At 41.1% G+C, this 19,242-nt stretch overlaps 1 protein-coding gene across 1 annotated transcript in view; it reads left to right on the top strand.

Moving 5' to 3' along the window:
* The window catches only part of VWF (von Willebrand factor), a 198,747-nt gene that overhangs the window by 37,893 nt on the left and 141,612 nt on the right, over nucleotides 1-19,242 (top strand). Inside the window, exons 4-8 of the mRNA XM_068561367.1 lie at nucleotides 645-672; nucleotides 1,061-1,559; nucleotides 5,615-5,706; nucleotides 11,569-11,740; nucleotides 15,918-16,038. Coding sequence (XP_068417468.1) covers nucleotides 15,968-16,038 — 71 coding nt within the window. The 5' untranslated portion in view covers nucleotides 645-672; nucleotides 1,061-1,559; nucleotides 5,615-5,706; nucleotides 11,569-11,740; nucleotides 15,918-15,967. The remainder of the gene's footprint in view (nucleotides 1-644; nucleotides 673-1,060; nucleotides 1,560-5,614; nucleotides 5,707-11,568; nucleotides 11,741-15,917; nucleotides 16,039-19,242) is intronic.

Raw genomic sequence — 19,242 nt, 5'->3', positions numbered from 1 at the left:
CTAAATCAGACTACGAGTATTAACACTTTTAACAATGTCCTCAGGTAATTTGTATACATGTTAGAGTTTGAGAAATGTGGCCCTAGAGGTAACCACTGTTTCTGATTTTGTTTATATCTTTTAGACCTTTTTCACAACACAGATGCGTATATTTTGAAATGATTTTTTTCTGGCTTTTTCTTTGAACAATTTAAAATAGATTTTATTTTTAAGAGCAGTTTTAGGTCCACAGCAAAATGGAGCAGAAGGTACGGAGGTTTCCCATATACCCCCTGACCCCACACATGCACGGCCTCCCCCAATATCAGCATCCTCAGCAGAGGGTACTTGTGTTACAATTAATGAATCTACATTGACACATCAGTATCACCCAGAGTCCACAATTTACATTAGGGTTCATTTGGTGTTGTACATTCTATGGGTTTCAACAGTGCGGAGTCTTAACCACTGGTTGGCCAGGGAAGTCCCTAGATTTTCAAATATTGATCTTATATTTGGTTACCTTGCCAATGTTTCTATTAATTTTTAATATTTTGTCTGTAGATACTTTTGGGACAATTATATCGTATGTTATTAATGATTCTTTTTTTATTTCTGATCTTTATGACTCTAATTTATTTTTCTTGTCTTGTTGCATTTGCCAGGATTCCCAATGTGATTTAAACAGAAGTGGTAAGATTGGGCATCCTTATCTTGTTTTTTATTTGAAGGGGACTGATGTTACATTCTTACGTTTCCTCATTAGAATAGGTTTTTAGAAAAATTGAAATACAGTTGATTTACAATGTTATATTAGTTTCAGGTGTACAATATAGTGATTTGGTATTTTTATAGATTATAATCCACTTAAAGTTATCATAGAATATTGATTATATTTCCTGTGCTGTATATTAAATCATTCTATCTTGTTTATTTTATACCTAGTAGTTTGTACCTCTTAATCTCCCTCTATCTTGCCCTTTCCCCCACCCTTCTCCCCACTGGTAATCTCTAGTTTGTTCTTTGTGTCTGTGAGTCTCTTTCTGTTTTGTTGTATTCATTCATTTGTTTTATTTTTTAGATTCCAAGTGAAAACGTACAGTATTTGTCTTTCTCTGACTTCACTAAGCATAATGCACTCCAGGTCTATCCATGTTGTTGCAAATGGTATCCCATACATTTTTGTCGGTTAATCTTAGTAGGTTAGGGCTTTCTTGGTGGTGCAGTGGTTAAGAATCCGCCTGCCAATGCAGGGGACACGGGCTCGAGCCCTGGTCCGGGAAGATCCCACGTGCCGCGGAGTAACTAAGCCTGTGCACCGCAACTACTGAGCCTGCACTCTAGAGCCTGCGAGCCACAGCTGCTGAGCCCGCGAGCCACAACTACTGAAGCCCGCATGCCTAGAGCCTGTGCTCCGCAACAAGAGAAGCTACCGCAATGAGAAGCCTGCGCGCCGCAACGAAGAGTAGCCCCCGCTATCCGCAACTGGAGAAAGCCCACGCGCAGCAAGGAAGACCCAACTCAGCCAAAAGAAAGAAAGGAAGAAAGAAAAAAAGAAAGCAGATTAAAAAAAAATCTTAGTAAGTTAAAGTATTTTCTTCTATTCCCAGAGTTTTTATGAATGAGAAAATTTGTCAAATGGTTTTTCTGCATCAATTGAGATGCTCAAATTTTTATCCTTTAATCCATTAGGGTGGTATTTGATAATGATAGATTTTCAAATTTATTTGAAATTTATTGATAGACCACTCAAATTTCTGGAATAAATAAAACTTGGTCAGAATATATTTTCTTTTTAATATACTGTTGTATTCGGTTGCTAACATTTTGTTTAGGACTTTTTACTTTTACTTGTTACTCTATCTTCATGAGTAAGTCTGGCCAGGGATTTTTTTTTCTCATATTGTTCATGTCTGGTTTTGGCATCAAGGTTACATTAGATTTATAGTCTCAATCAGGGATAATTTTCTTTGTGGCAGAATCTGTTGCTGATTCTCTAATAGTTATTCTGACCCTCTTTCTTTAGCAACAGAACTCCAATTTTTAGCTGGACACATAGCTAAAGATTATTTTTCCCAGCCTCTCTCATAGTCCTTCATGTGATTAAATTTTGGCCAGTATCCCGTCATCAGCACCATAGTAAGTGAACTCTTTATAGACCCAAATCCTGAGATTCATTATTCCTACTTTGAGAAATAGGTCCCTGAGGCATTTATTTCTAATCGTGACTAGTTTCATTAAAACTAAAAATATGATCTAGTATGTAGACTTCATATATATTTATATTTATACATTTGGGTAGGATTAGAGAAATATTTTCATTGCTTCTTGATCTATACTTGCAGCTTCTCTAGATAACTTAAGTGGAAAGAATATCAATTATTGAAGTCATTAAACTGGCCACTATTTGCATGAAAGAATGTCAGTTATAAACCATTTTCAGCTTTTAAAAAGATCTTTAAAGAATTTTTCTTCAGTTCAGTAAGAAAGCTTTCTCCTAAACATGTGAACAAGCGCAACTTTCATATTAAACTGAAAATATTCCAAATTTTACATGCATTGTAGCCAGAACCACAGAGAGAGAAGCTAACCAAATGCAGAGGAATATTTTTCAGTTTCTACAAAGAAATATGGCCTCTTGTTTTTCTTGAAACTCAGCTCTCTTGGGGTGTCTGATTTTTTTCCACGTTTGATAGAGAAGTGGCTACAAAGAAATGTTTCTGTGCTCTTAAAAAAAAAATGATAAGGCAAGTGGAATGATAAATGGCAACTGATGATGGACCTCGTTGTTGGAGACAGAAGAGCAGGTGGAAGGGACTTGCAAATTTTAGAGAACCCTTCCGAAGAGGGAAGACCCTCATCTCCTGCTGATTGTTCCCTCATGAGAATGTGATCCAGTCTTCCTGCCAGTCTTCTAAGTGAACCGGAAACCCACATTTTAATGTAAAAGATCCTGAGCTTTTAATATTGGCTCAAAATTTAAAAACGGAGACAGTAGTTAAACCTCCCCCCCACCCCCACCCCCACACACATCTGACTCTTTGCGGGGAAAGCAAGGGCCAGAGGAATTTTGTAACTTTCTCGAAGTGGAAGATGAAGTAAGCGGAGACTCTGACCTCCAGGACTCTGAGACTTCTTCCATTTCTGAGATTCTGTGATTAAGTATATGCAGCTATTAATTCCAATCAAGGGCATGATTATATTCTACTGTTTGCTTGTTGCAAGGGCAGGATCCTAAATGTCCGAGGCTTTCTCTTCCTGCACGAGGCTCCATCCTCAGAAAATGACTTGAGGGAGGGGTGGTGGCGGCTTGCTCAGGGCCCACGGTTTAGAATATATTAAGTTTTTCATGCGAATTATAGCAGGTAAACTCAGTCTCACAGAAAGAGAGAGGTTGGACGTTTAGGAGGACATAAGGATTTGTCCTTGAACATTTGTGGAAGAAGAAAGAGATACGTGCTTTTTCCTAAATCAACAAACGTTCTATAGTATGGGAGAGGCCATTTCACACAGAGAATGGTTGTGTTTCAGGAAGGCATAAAGATAAGGGGAAAGTTCCTCTGGTACCCGAATGAGTGGGTAAAAGCTTCCTATGAGAGGATGTGGCTGGCTCACAAGAGGCATTTTCTGTGTTTCAAAGCAGACGTCTGGAAATGTGGACTAACTGAATTCAAAGCAGGGTTGCTTGATCCAACCAAACCGTATCATCCCAAAGCCTTTTCCCACCAATGAAGTCTGAGGTCAAAGGATTCCAGCCCGTGTTTCACAGTAAACCAGGGAGAGCTCAGTCAGAGATTCTGGGACCCTTCAGCCCTTTCAGGATGCCCACTGGGAGAGTCCTCCAGAAGGTGCCCCTCCAGCTGTGAGACCCAGAGTCTCCGCTTTGGGATTTGAGGGTGGGGCCCTAAGCAGGCTCAGCTTGGACTGCAATACAGGGGGTGCAATGGTGGTGCAGGGCAGAGAGCAAGGGGTGAATTTGGGCTTTCCCACTTCCTCTCTGTGGCCTCTGGCAAGTCACTTTCCTGAGCATTCACTTCTTCATCTGCAGATTAGGAACGGTCCCGCCGGCTCTTGCTAACGCATGGCGGTGCCCTGAGGAGGGCATGTCTGTGAAAGTGCCCTGAAAACAGAAAACATTCACATCACATCTGGCACCTTCTTACCTCTCCAGCCTTATCACCTATCACGCTTCCCCTGTGTTCTCTGTTCCAGCCAGGCAAACCATCTTTTGGGTTCTTCATAGGTAGCTTCCTCCTGCCCCTGGGCCTTTGCACATGCTGGTTCCATGACCTGAAGTGCTCCTCCCATCTTTGGTTTGATTTTAGTCCTATTCGTCCTAGAACTCAGCTCATTGGCCACCCCCCCCCCCCCCAGCCCCATCAGTTTAGGCTGGAATCCTCTATTACAGGTGTACATCCACAGCATCACTATCTTATAGGTCTTAGGTTATCTTGTAGTTATGATTTGTTTAGATTTATGTCATTCTTGTCACTAGACCGTATGCTCCATGAGGGCAGAGGATGATGCGGTTTTGCTCATCTTAGTATCCCCAGACCCAGCCCAGATACCAGATAAATGTTAGGATTGCAGAGTGGTTTCAGGAGTGTAGGCAGCGGGGATTCTGGATTTAGGTGCCTGGTAGGATCCTCAGAATGAGGATCACAGAGTGTCTTCTCTGAACAAGCTCTGTGTTCGCACCTTTTCTTCCCCTCCCTTCAAGCCACACTGTGCCCCATCGTGTGGTGTCACCTTGACGTCCATATATGTTGCATACATCAAATTATGGCAACTAATTATTAGTGGTAGGTGGAGGTGCCTCTGTGTGCATCAGGAGAGGCAAACAGCTCTGGTCCGGAGAACAGCTAGTTGGAACAGGAAGTGGGCTTCAGAACAAGGGGCACAAAATTAGTAGATTCTACCCTGTCTGGAACACTGCTTGGGAGATTTGAATTATTAATAAAAATTCTAGGAAGCCCAGTAGCTTTTTAGGAAACTTTATGCAATTAAGGGAAGATAAATTCCAAGCATGCTTCCAAGCACTATTATTGTTTTTTTTTCATTTTGAATACTTTACATTGATATAATATTCATAGAGAAAGTATACAGATTATAAGCACCCAGTTCAATACTTATTCACAGACGAAACACCCCCCTCATCACCAGCAGCCAGGTTAAGAATTAGAACAGCACTAGAAACCTGGAAGTTCCTCTCACGCTCCCTTCTAGGTACACCCCCCCCCCCCCCCACAAGGGAACACTCTTCTGACTTCTAACAGCATAGATCTGCCATTTTTTGGTATCCTATGCAAACGGAATATCCAGTAAGTACTTTCCTGAATCGAGCTTCTTTCACTCAACACTGTATTTGTGAAGTTCATCCATTCTGTTGTGTGTGGTTGTAGATCATTCTCATTGCTATGTGATAGCCCATCGTGTGAACAGACCACAGTGTATTTATCCATTCGACTGTGGATGGACATTTGGGTAGTTTCCGGCTTGGGGCTATTACAGATAAAAAGCATTGCTAAGTTTGGTTCATTGTAAAGAGGTATTAAAAAGTAAATCCAACTTTTTTTTTTTTTTTTAAACTGTGCTCTTTTAACATTTTTCTTTCCATTTTACGCCCCCCCCCCAGGGAAGCAAGAATCTAATTGGGTCAAGAAAGAGCCTCTCCTTTTCCTAAGAATTCACAGTTCGTTCTTCCTCCTCAGATCTGCAACTTCACCTGTAAGCTAAATTCTCAGTAACCTTCTGTGTTTATTCTCCCCTCTCCTCCTTTTCCTAACATTAAAAAAGTAAACACCCCCTTAAAGACATTGTAAGCACATTGCCAAAAAAGTGGAAACTCCAGAGAAGTTTAGATAAGAAAGTGACAACCTCCTGCCATCTAGAGATAACAGTGTAAATATGTTAGCACGATTCTCCCGTGTTTTCTTCTACATCTATTTCGCATAATTGAGATCATCTCTTTTCACTTAAGACTATACCGCAAGTATTTCCCCATGTCATTTGTAACTGTGCCTCAAAATTGTTTCTCCTGGCTACGTGATAATCCATCCCATGTGTATGCCAAAATTATTTGCCTGATCTAAACTGGGACGTTCAGGATGCTTGCACTTTCATTTTGACAATCAGAAACAATGCTGCAGTGATTATCTTGGAGGCAGATCGCTCTCCTCATTGTAGGTAATTTCCTTAAGCTAGTTCCTAGAGATGGAATTTACTGGATCAAGAATATAAACCCTTTAAAGAGGTGCTATTTAAATACTCCCACCAGCTTTAAGAACTGAGAGCAGGAAAGAACACATTTCACTACATCATCACGCATTTTGAATATTGTTTAATATGGTGTATCTTCATATTGTGTGATTTTAAGTATTTTAGAATTTCTCTTCTGATTTATTTTTTTGACCTGTGAGTTATCTGGAATATGTTTTATTTATTTAAAAAATTAAAAAAATTTTAATACAGTTTTTAAAGGTTACACGCCATTTACAGTTATTACAAAATATTGATTATATTCCCCGTGTTGTACCATGTATCCTTGTAGCCTATCTTACACCCAATAGTCTGTGTCTCCCACTCTCCCATGCCTATATTGCCCCTCTCCCCTCCCTGCTGGTGAACACTAGTTTGTTCTCTATATCTGTGAGTCTGCTGCTTTTTTGTTATATTCACTAGTTTGTTATATTTTTTAGATCCCACATATAAGTGATATCACACAGTGTTCGTCTTTCTCTGTCTGTCTTAGTTCACTTAGCTTAATGCCCTCCAAGTCCGTCCATGTTGCTGCAAATGGCAAAATTTTGTCCTGTTTTATGGCTGAGTAATATTCCACTGCATATATTACCACATCCTCTTTATCCATTCATCTGTTGAGGGGTACTTAGGTTGCTTCTGTGTCTTGGCAATTGTAAATAATGCTGCTAGGAACATTGGGGTGCATGTATCTTTTCCTACTAGTGTGTTTGTATTTTGGCGATGTATACCCAGGAGTGGAAATGCTGGGTCATATGGTAAGCGTATTTTTAGTTTTTTGAGAAAGCTCCGTACTGTTTTCTGGAAGTATGTTTTAAAATGTCCAAGTGTATAAGGATTTAAAAAATCTTTTAAGATAACTTTTAATTTAGTTGTATTACAGTCAGAGAATATGGTGTGTATTTTACCTGTTCTTTGAAATGTGCTGAGAATTGTGCATAAGTAATTTTTGTAAATGTTAGGGTGATTAAACATCTAAATTCTTTGGGGGGGCTGAGGGGTTTTCTGGGATAAAAGACTTTCAGTGCTAAAATTAGGAAAGTCCTGAGCAAACTGAGCTGGTTTGGTTCCTTACGTATACCTGAGAATAATATGGATTCTCTCATTATTGGGTGCAGAGCTCTAAACAGATACATTAGGTCAAGTTTATTTATTTTTTTTAAAACAATTTTTAGTTAAAATTTTTATTTTGAAAATTGTAGATTCGCATGCAATGGTAAGGAATAGCACAGAGAAATTCATTGTATCCTTTACAGTTTCCCTTAATGGTAACATCTTGTAAAACTATCATATAATATCACCACCAGAAATCGATGTTGATACAATCCACCCATTTTTATTCAGGCTTCACCAGCTTTACTTGTACTCATTTGTGTGTGTGTGTGTGTGTGTGTGTGTGTGTGTGTATTTAGTTCTGTACAATTTTATCACGTGTGTAGGTTTGTATATCCACCACCATGTCAAGATATGGCCATCACAACAAAGGCCCCTCCTTTTGCCCTTTTATCACCACAAGTATCTCTCTTGTTCCTCCTCCCCCTCGCCCTTCTCTCCTACCCCTAACCCTTGTCAACCTCTAATCTGTTCTCCATTTCTAAAAGTTTGTCACTTCAAGAGTGTTATATAAATGGAATCGTACAGTACTTAACCTTCTGGAGTTGGCTTCTTTCACTCAGGTAATTCTCTGGAGAACCGCACATGTTGTTGTGTATATATCAATAGTTTATTCTTTCTTTTTTTTTTACTTTAGTTATTTATTTCTTTGGCTGTGTTGGGACTTAGTTGCGGCACGCGGGCTCTTCGATGCTGCATGTGGGCTTCTCTGTAGTTGTGGCATGTGGGCTCTAGAGCACGCGGGCTTAGTTGCCCCGCAGCATGTGGGATCTTAGTTCCCCGACCGGGGATCGAACCCACATCCCCTGCATTGGAAGGTGGATTCTTAACCACTGGACCACTAGGGAAGTCCCAGTTTATTCTTTCTTATTGCTGAGTGGTATTTCATGTATGGATTGACCAGTTTTTTTAGCTATTAACCCAGTGAAGGACATCTGGGTTGTTTCCAGTTTTTAACTACAGTATTATGAATAAAGCTGCTATGAACGTTCATGTATAAGAGTTTGTGTGAATCTAAGTTTCTATTTCTCTGGCATAAATGCCCAAGGGTACAATTACTGGGTTTAACAATTGTTTAAAAAAATCTTTATTTTTACCAAGTTTATCTGCTTGATTTATGGATAATTGAGAAAGACTTTAAAGTTGATTTATCGATTTATGTATTTTGAAGCTATTTTATAAGATGCAGACAAATTCAGAATCTGTAACTTTCTGTCTGTAAAATTAGAACCCCAGCTCCTGCGATAGTGGTTCAGGAATCCTACTGGGCTACTAGGACCAGAAACTCCACAAGATGTAGTGGTTTGAGCCCTCTTTAACTCTGTGGCAATAATAATGTGGTGTCATAGTTACGGAGAACATGAGAAGATTAGTCTGCAGTTGTGCGTCCTTTTGATAGTAGGCATTTCATTACTTTGATGGTCATCCTGAAGGCAGGAAGTGAGCATACTATTTCACCCACAGATGTCCCTGGAGGAGAGGAAGTGGAGGGAGGACGGCTTCCCTTTAGCTGAGGTGCTGGCTGTATATGCTGGGAGCTGGTAGCCTGGCTTGAGAAATCTGGTGTGTTTGTTTATTTGGCATAAACTGACAAGAAAGTTCTCTTTCCTGTGGAGTTGACATAGGAGAAGAGATGCTACAAAAATATGAGAAGGCAAAGATGAGCCCTGCTAGGAAATCTCTCCCCCCTTGAAGTTCTTTTGCATTTGTGCCAGCTCTACCCTGGAGAACTTACTCCCCAGGCAGGCAGAGGTCAACTCATCCATCCCCCTGCCTCTGGGTAGCCCTGCCCCAAGTGCCTCTGACAGTCACACCTTCACATGTGAGCTTCTACTCTGGTTGCATCTGTTCATCTTCCCAGCCCAGTTCTTCAGGCTCTTACACCCTGGCCCTCAGGGATCCCTCTTCCTTGAGCTCAGACCACTTACTCTTCTCTCAACACCAATTTAGCAAAGCTGCCTGGAATCACCCCCCAAGAGAGCAGGGCACTCTCCCGGTGTGAGTTTCCTATCGCTGCTCTAATAAGTTGCCACCAACTTAATGGTTTAAGACAACAGAAGTTTGTTATCTTACAGTCTTGGTCAGAAGTCTGAAATGGGTCAAAGTCACGGTATGGGCAGAGCTGTGTTCCTTCTGCAGGTTCCAGGGGAGAATGTGTCCCTTGCCTTTTCTGGCTTCTCCAGGCTGCCCTCACTCCTTGGCTCATGGCCCCTCACAACTCCAGCCTCTGCTTCTGCGACCACCTTCCCTGACCCTGACCCTCCTGCCTCTCGTGTAAGGACCCTCGTGATTAGACTGGGCTTCCCGGGACAATCTAGGATAATCCCCCATCTCAATATCTTTAACTGAACCACATCTGCAAAGTCCCTTTTGCCCTGTAAGGTGACATTCACAGGTTTGGGGGACTAAGGGGAAGATGTCTTAGGGCAATCACCTGGTTGACTGTACCCGTTCTTCTCTTCTCAAGCCCATGGCCCTCTTCAGGCCCTCACTGTGCCTGTTCTGGAAGAGTCCATTAGCCCCCTCACTGGTCTCCCGTGTCCATCCGGCCCCTCTACAATCCCTTTGCACTGCAGCCAGAGTGTTTGGCCCAGAGTCTACTGGATAAACACAGACCCTTAACCCTGACTCAGGGTCCTTGACGAGCTGTCTTACCACTTTTTCTTGTCTTATCTCTCACTAGTTTCCTTTACATGCATTAACTACCAGCCTATTACGGCATTTATTTATTCTAACATGCCCAGAGCTTTCCTGCTTCTATGCTTTTACTTCTTTCTTTGCATCTGAAATGCCCTTTGCCCTCATTTTCACCTGTCACAATCCTATTTGGCCTCATCATCAAAGGCCTTAAAATGTGGACGACCGTTGACCCAGAAATTCCATTTCCATGTATAGGAATTTCATACTATGGAAAAAATCCTGAGGGTTGTGCATAGATACAGTTTCAAAGATATTCACTGAAGCATTGTTTTTTATTTTACTTTATTTTTTTTGCATTGTTTTTAAAAAATTTTTTTTATTGAAATATAGTTGATTTACAATGTTGTGTTAGTTTCAGGTGTACTGCAAAGTGATTCATATATGTATATATATATGTATATATTCTTTTTCAGATTATTTTCCATTATTGATTACTACAAGATATTGAATGCAGCATTGTTAACAAAAAGAAAAAAGTAGAACCAACCTAAATAAACAACCAATGATATGGAGCTGGTTAAATTGTGGAATAACAAGAAGTGAAGTATGCAGTGAACAAAAGCCAAACACCCTAAAGTATTAATGCGTTGAAAAACACTTACGATATATTCAAAAGCAGATTACAAAACCCCCTGTATAGGAAGATTTTATTTAAAAATGATATTACATATACATTAAAAAAGACAGGACAGCAGCATTCTAAACCGTCGATGGTGGTGGTTTCTGGGTAGTGGGATTATGGGTGATTTTTATTTTCTTATTTGTATTTGTCCATACTTTTTCTCCCCTACCATGACCACACGTTACTTTTATAATAATAAAAAAGCAATTTAAACTATTAAAACAACCATTCTGCCCACCCTACCCAGGCCAAGTCAACCCTGTCCCTCCCTGAAGCCTTCCGCAGCCATCATCCTGGATGAATGCGAAGGCTCTGTCCCTCGACCCTCTCGCACTGTTTGAAGCTCTTAGCCCCCTTTATTTGTATTTAAGAAGTTGCTACAGAGCAGTGTCTGGGTGTGGGGCTTCATCTCCATGGTGTGAGGCCCCAGGGGGTGCCCCAGCTAGAGAGGGGTGCGCCCAGACATCCCGAGCTGGGGCTGGGGCTCAGGGATTTGAAGGGTCACTTTTGCTAAGGGTCCTGTGTCTGGAGGCGGGGTGTCGTCTGGGAAGGCAGGCTGTTTTCAAAATTCCATTCCTGTTCTCATGGAACTGGTGGTCTGATTAGGGAGATAAGGCAACAGCACCTCACATGTTATAGGAAAATACGAACATTGCCGACAGATATCATGTGGGTCCTTGCCAAGTGAGTAGCAAGAGGGCAGAGGAGGGAGAGGTAGCCACAAGTCAGGGCAGAGGAGGCGTGCTCTGGGCTGGTGACACATCCATCAGGTCAATGCAATTTTGCCCCAGACTTAGGTAAATGTAACCCAAACACTCGGGTAGCTCAAGGCTGCAGTCTATAGCTTTCATTTCAAATAGCACGCTTTTATTTAAAAAAAAATTTTTTTTTTGCAGGATCTTTGTTCCCCGACCAGGGATAGAACCCATGCCCCCTGCAGTGGAAGCGCGGAGTCTTAACCCCTGGACTGCCAGGGAAGTCCCTCAAATGACATGCTTTTATATACAAAGAACGTTACAGAATTCCAGGAAAACCAACAACCTCAGTGGAAACAGTAACTCAGAAAAGGTACCCTGGGCAGTTTTCAAATGTGTTTACTGATCAATTGCATTTAATATATAAAATATCTATTGAAACCACTGGGCTTAAGCTGTCAAATGTAAAACTCGATGGCTTGGCCTCTGACCTGGGAATTTCCTGAAGGAAGTGGCTCTTGTGGTGACAGCAGGAGTCTAGGTGTGCTAAGTAGAGTTCGGGATTGAAGAGTTGATCACCCTGCAGCCCTGTGCCCGCAGCCCTGTGCCCTCTGCGCACAGCACCAGCGCACCCTCCGCTGCAGCTGGTGGTTTACACAGCTCCCTTCTTAGCCAATCGGGAATCCCAACTGTATTTATCTATGTAGTCTTAATATTCCAGTCAGGAGTGTTATACTCTGACCAAATAGAAATTCCAGTGTCGTTTAGAAATAGTCCTGGAGAGTCATACCAGTTACGGCTGCAGAATGACAAATGGGTGCACGACCCTGGTCTGATGTCACTGTCTGATGTCGCTGTCCCCTAGCAGAGCAAACCCATGACTTTCCCTTTGCAATTTCCCCCTGACCCTCTGGTGAGTGGTTTTCTTAAACTTCTGTGTTGACAAATTGGAGAGCAGCTGACAACTTCCTCAGATTTTGAGCAATTCTTTCCTTGCGACATCAGCCCTGGATCTACTTTTTAATATTTTATGCTAATGAAACAACACAGGGAGTTCATCGAGCATTTCTGGAACACTTATTATGTGCCATGCTCAGAGCCATGTACTTGGGAAATTACAGGGATGGGTAAGGCGTGGTCCGTCTTCTAGGAGAGCAAAGAGTAGAGGAGATGAGATTTAAAGAGGAAAATACAAGGCAAGATGGGTTTCCCTAGAGACATCCAGGGTGGTTCAAAGATAGGAAAGTCGTTTCTAGACAGGTAAGTGGGGAAGAGGGGAGCAGGAAAGGAGAAGAGCCTCCTGGAATAGTACACGTGTAGTAGAAAAAACATGAACTTTGCATCAGACAGACGTGGGTTCAGAGCCGGCTGTCTTTTCGTAACGGGGTGATCTTCTGCAAGTTACTTAGCCTGTCTGAGCCTCAGCATCCTTATCTCTGGGGTGAATGGTTGTTAGGACGTGTAGTGGGTTGAATGGTGCCCCTCCCCAAAAGATACGTCCACATTCTCACCCCCGGGACCTGTGAATGTGATCTTATTTGGAAAAAGGGTCTTTGCAGATATACTTAAGGATATCAAGATGAGAGCACCTTAGATTACATAGATGGGCTCTCATGACAAGTGTCTTTTTAAGAAATACAGAGGGGAGACACAGAGGGAGGAGGGGAGACAGTGTGAATACGGAGGCAGAGATTGGAGCGATGCAGCCACAGCCAAGGAAGTCTGGAGCCCCCAGAAGCTGGAAGAGGCAGGAAGCTCTCTCTCTCTCTTAGAGCCATTGGAGTAGCTTGGCCCTGTTGCCATCTTGTTTTCGGACTGCTACAGAACTTTGAGAGAATACATTTCTGATGTATTAAGCCACCCAGTTTGTGATAGTTTGTTACTGCAGCCCCAGGAAACTATACAGGAGGATTGAGTGTAAGAATGCATGTGAAGGACTTCCCTGGTGGCGCAGTGGTTAAGAATCCGCTTGCCAATGCAGGAGACACGGGTTCGAGCCCTGGTCCGGGAAGATCCCACATGCTGCAGAGCAACTAAGCCTGTGTGCCAAACTACTGAGCCTGTGCTCTGGAGCCCGCGAGCCACAACTACTGAGCCTGTACGCCACAACTACTGAAGCCCGCGTGCCTAGAGCCCGTGCTCCGCAACAAGAGAAGCCACCGCAATGAGAAGCCCGCGCACCACAACGAAGAGTCGCCCCCACTCACCGCAACTAGAGAAAGCCCGTGTGCAGCAACAAAGACCCAACGCAGCCAAAAATAAATATAAAAAAATCATAAATAAATTAAAAAAAAAAAAAAAGAATGCATGTGAAGCATGTAGCAGAGGGCCTGGCACCAAAGGCCAAGGGAAGGATAATTAGCAGAGAGAAGGAATGGAGGGAGAGGGAGTGCCTTTTGGACGGTGACTCTGTGTGAGTGAGCACAGGAGGTGTCTGGGGAGCGAAGCCAGTGGGTGATGAGTGGGGTGCACGGTGGGGTCGGGTGCCGGTGCTCATGGGGGCCCAGGAGGAAGTTAAGACTGGTCATGAGGCCCGAGAAGGAGGAAGGTCCACAGAAAGAGAGGTGGTGGGGTCTCCGGAGGCCATTGGCGGCCAGACCCAGAGGTCATGCCAACAGGCCCTGGAAGTTGCTGGGATGCTGGTCTTTAAAGAAGTCCTGTGGGAGGACTTCCCTGGCGGTCCAGTGGTTAAGACTTCGCCTTCCAATGCAGGGGGTGAGGGTTTGATCCCTGGTCGGGGAGCTAAGATCCCACGTGCCTTGTGGCCAAAAAACCAAAATATAAAGACAGAAGGAATATTTCAAATTGCTCAAGCAAATTCAATAAAGACTTTAAAAACGGTCCACATCAAAAAAATCCTAAAAAAAAATTAAATAAATAAAAGAAGTCATGTGGGCTTGGGAAGCGGGAAGCAGCGAGAGGGGTGGACTAAAGATTTGAGTTCAGTGTTTTCTGAGCCCTCCATAACCCCCCCTGGATTCTTGTGTCACCCTGACTGTAAAGAAGGTTATGTTTAATTTGATTTAAAGAAATTAAAAGGACGTGACATATCTTGCAAATGCAGGTTTGTGGGCTAAGATTCACATTCTCCACAACAGATTTGAAGATGAATGTTTAAAACTTTTGTAGTGTTTTTGGAAGGCTACCCAAGAAACTGGAGACAGTATTGCCTCTGAGAAGGGAACTAGGAGGCTGGTAGGGTGACCAACTGTCCCAGTTTGCTGAGAACTGTCCTAGTTTTAGTAATGAAAATCCCATGTTCCCAAAAGCCCCTCAGTTCAGGGCAAACTGGGACAGTTGGTCACCCACTAGGGAGAAGGGGAGATTTGATTTTTCACTGTTTCCTTTCAAACATTTTGTGTTTGTACTTTTACTTTGTATCCATGATACCTAACACCCCTCGCCCCCAGAACATCAAACAATCCCCCAAACCCCTGTAACATAAAAAAACCCACCGTAAGTAAAAATTAAAGGTAAATGAAGAACTGAGAAAAACATTCACATATTAATGTGAGGAAACAAAAATATTATTCCTAATCTCTAAAGAGCTTTTACAAATCAATAGGAAAAGATAAACATCTCCATTGAAAATGAGCCAAAGACACTAGCCAGGGGACTTCCCTGGTGGTGCAGTGGTTAAGAATCCACCTGACAATGCAGGGGACACGGGTTCAAGCCCTGGTCCGGGAAGATCCCACATGCCACGGAGCAACTAAGCCTGTGCTCTAGAGCCCTCGAGCCACAACTACTGAGCCTGTGTGCCACAACTACTGAAGCCCGCACGCCTAGAGCCTGTGCTCCGCAACAAGAGAAGCCACCGCAATGAGAAGCCTGTGCGCTGCAACAAAGAGTAGCCCCTGCTCGTGGGAACTAGAGAAAGACCCCACGCAGCAATGAAGACCCAACGCAGCCAAAAATAATAAATAAATAAATAAACTAGCCAGAAATTCACAAAAGAAGAAATACAAATGGACAGTATTAGAAAACATCCCCCCAATATTTAAAGGGATGAATATTAAAAAATAATCTCATACCAGTTTTTGCCAGTTAAATTACTAAATAATAAAAAAATAACTCTTAGTCAGCTCAGGCTGCTGTAACAAAATACCATAGACTGGATGGCTTAAACAACAGACACTTATTTCTCACAGTTCTGGAGGCTGGAAGTCCAAGATCAAGGTGCTTGCAGATTTGGTTCTTGGTGGGGGCCCGCTTCCTGGCTTGCATATGGCTGTCTTCTCCCTGTGTCCTCATATGGTAGAGAGAGAAAACGCTGGTGTCTCTTCCTGTTCTTATAAGGGCACTAATCCCACCATGGGGCCCCACACTTACAACCTCATCTAACCCTAAATACCTCTGAAAGGCCTCATCTCCTTATGCCATCACATTGGGGGTTAGGACTTCAAAATATGAATTTTGGGGGACATAAACATTCAGTCCATAACTAATAAAATGCCATGGAAGGGTAAATTGATATAGTTCTTGGCAGGATGTATATAAGTCTTAACAATTTTTGTGACTTTTAACCCAGTGATTTTTTTCACATCTAGGAGTTTGCTTTAAGGCAGTAGGCCTTGTATGTGAAGATGGGTGTGCAAGGATGCTGGACCCTCTGCTATTTGTGAGGGCAAAGCCAACACGCCAAGGTCACTGGCATCAGGGCTTTATCTTGTAAGTGAAAATTGCAACTGTCCAGAAAACTAGAGAGGATAATGTAAAGATATCCATGTTCCAGCCATCTTTTTATACAAATTTATTTTTTTATTGAAGTATAGTTGAATTACAATGTTGTGTTAATTACTGCTGTACAGCAAAGTGACTCAGTTATACATATATATATATATTCTTTTTCATATTCTTTTCCATTATGGCTTATCACAGGATATTGAATAGAGTTCCCTGTGCTATACAGTAGGACCTTGTTGTTTATCCATCTTATATACCAGTTTGCGTCTGCTAATCCCAAACTCCCAATGCAACCCTCTCCCACCCCCCTCCCTCTTGGCAACCACCAGTCTTTTCTCTATGTCCCTGATTCTGTTTCAGTTTCATAGATAGGTTCGTTTGTGTCATATTTTAGATTCCACATATAAGTGATATCATACGGTATTTGTCTCTTTTTGACTTATTTCACTTAGTATGATAATCTCTACTTGCACCCATGTTGCTGCAAATGGCATTATTTCATTCTTTTTTTATGGCTGAGTAGTATTCCATTGTATATATGTACCACATCTTTATTCATTCATCTGTTGATGGACATTTAGGTTGTTTCCATGTTTTGGCATGTTCCAGCCTTCTTAATGTGTTTCCATATTTGTCTCATATTTTTGAAATTGTTAAGTAAATAAAACATATACAGAGAGATATAGCCCCTCATGTACCACTCCCTGGATCCTGTCTTCTCTCTTCCTCCCTAAAGGTGACCACTGCCCTGAATTTAGTGGCTATCCACCGTACATGTTGACTTCTCCTGCAATTAAACATATTTATAAGCAGTAATATACTGTTTTATTTTACATGGTCTTTATTTAGCTTTACATAAATACTATCATGCCGTAGAGAGTCTCTGACGCTTGCTTTTATTTTCTGCTCAACATTATTTTGGGGATTTATCCATGTTGGTAGATGTAGCCTTGATTATTTTTGACTGCTGTTTGGTATTTCATAGGATGAATGTATCACCATTTGTTTATTCATACTGTTGAAGTATATTTAGTTGTTTACATGCTTGTGAACTACATTCACTGCTGCAGTGAACATTCTGTGCAAGTTGCTTTGTGCACGTAGGTGAAAGTTTCGCCAAGTGGTATGCCCAGGAGTGCATGTACTGGGCCATGGGAAGAGCATCTTTAAATCTCTTAGCTATTTCCAGATTTTCCTCCAAAGTGATATACCAGTTGTCCTAACAACAGCAAATAGTTCCAATAGCTCCACATCCTGGCCAATGTGATGGGAAGATAGCTATGTGGTTTTATTTTGGATTTCCCTAGTGGCCAGTGGGGTTGAATGATTTTTAATATGTTTACTGGCCAAATGGGTTTTTTTCTTTTCTGTGAATTGCCTTTCTATATCAATATCTATTGCTACTGGGTAGTTTGTCCCTACCTTAAATTTTTTAAAAAAATTAAGATATAATTTAAAAAAATAAAAAGAAAGGAAATTCCCTGACAGTCCAGTGGTTAGGACTCAGAACTCTTACTGCCGTGGCCTGGGTTCAATCCCTGGTGGACAAACTAAGATCCCACAAGCTGCATGGCACAGCCCCCAAAAAAAAAAAAAAAAAAAAAGGTATAACTGACACTTAACATTATATTGGTGTCAGGTATACAATGTAATGATTTGATATTTGTAAATATTGTGAAATGATCACCTCAATTAGTCTAAGTAACATGTTAACATCTATCACCACACATAGTCACATAGTTACAGTAACAACTTTTTTTCTTGTGATGAGAACTTTTAAGATCCACTCTCTCAGCAACTTTCCAATACTGAATACCGTATTATTAACTGTAGTCGCCATGCTGTACAATACATCCCATGACTTACCTATTTTATAACTGGAAGTTTGTATTTTTGACCCCCTTCACCCATTTTGCCCACCCCTTACCCCCTGCCTCTGACAACCACCAATCTGTTCTCTGTTTCTATGACCTTGGTTTCTTGTTTTGGTGTTGTTGCTGTTGTTGTTCCTTTTTGTTTTTGTTTTAGATTTCACAGATCGTTCACGTATAAGTGACATCATTCACGTATAAGTGAGATCATTCACGTATAAGTGACATCATTCACGTATAAGTGAGATCATTCCCGTATAAGTGACATCATTCACGTATAAGTGAGATCATTCACGTATAAGTGACATCATTCACGTATAAGTGAGTTTTTGTTTTAGGTTTCATGTATAAGTGAGATCATGTATTTGTATTTCTCTGGCTTATTTCACTTAGCATAATGCCCTCAAGTTTCATCCACGTTGTTGCAAATGGCAAGATTTCCATCTCTTTACGGCTGAATAATAATATTCCATTGTATATATACCACATTTTCTGTATCCATTCCTCTATCAATGGATATATCAGTTGTTTCCCTATCTTGGCTACTGTGAATGCTGCTCTAAGGTACATGAGGGTGCACACATTTCTTTGAAATAGTGATTTAATTTCTTTCAGATATATACAGGGAAGTGGGATTACTAGATCATATGGTAGTTCTATTTAAATTTTTTTGAGAATCTCCGTATTGTTTTCCATAGTGGCTCTCCCAGTTTATATTCCCACCAACAGTGCACAAGTGTTCTCATTTCTCCACATCCTCACCAACATTTATTATTTTTTACATTTTTTTTTTTTTACCTTTTTGATAATAAAAACTTTATCTTTTTGATAATAACCATTGTCCATTTTTATTGATGATTTAAAATTTGAAATTGTCTGAACTATTCTTAATCTTTTGCTTTCCACAAGGATTTTGTATCAGCTTGTCTAATTTCATGAAAAACCCTGTTACATTTTGATTGGAATTGCATTTAATTTATACACTAATTTGGAGATAATTGGTATCTTTACAATCCTGTGATCTCAGTAAGTATGAACACAGTGTATCTCCCTGTTGGGTCTTCTGTTATGTCTTGCAATAAAATTTATGATTTTCTGCATAATGGTTGTGTGCAGATTTTATTGTATTTATTCTTAAGAATTATTTATTTATTCTTAAGAATAATTTATTTTTATTGTATTCTTATTGTATTTAGTTTTTGTTGTTTTACTAATAGGGTCACTTTGTTGTTTTACTAATAGTGTTGCTTTAAATATTACATTTTGTAATTATATAGGAACATAATAGATTTTAAAGATTAGTCTTATTTTAGCAAAC

This window comes from Eschrichtius robustus, chromosome 13 (genome assembly GCF_028021215.1).
Source record: "Eschrichtius robustus isolate mEscRob2 chromosome 13, mEscRob2.pri, whole genome shotgun sequence".
In the NCBI taxonomy this organism is placed as follows: domain Eukaryota; kingdom Metazoa; phylum Chordata; class Mammalia; order Artiodactyla; family Eschrichtiidae; genus Eschrichtius; species Eschrichtius robustus.
Note: the sequence above shows the minus strand (reverse complement) of the source record. Positions and strands in the feature narration are given on the sequence as shown.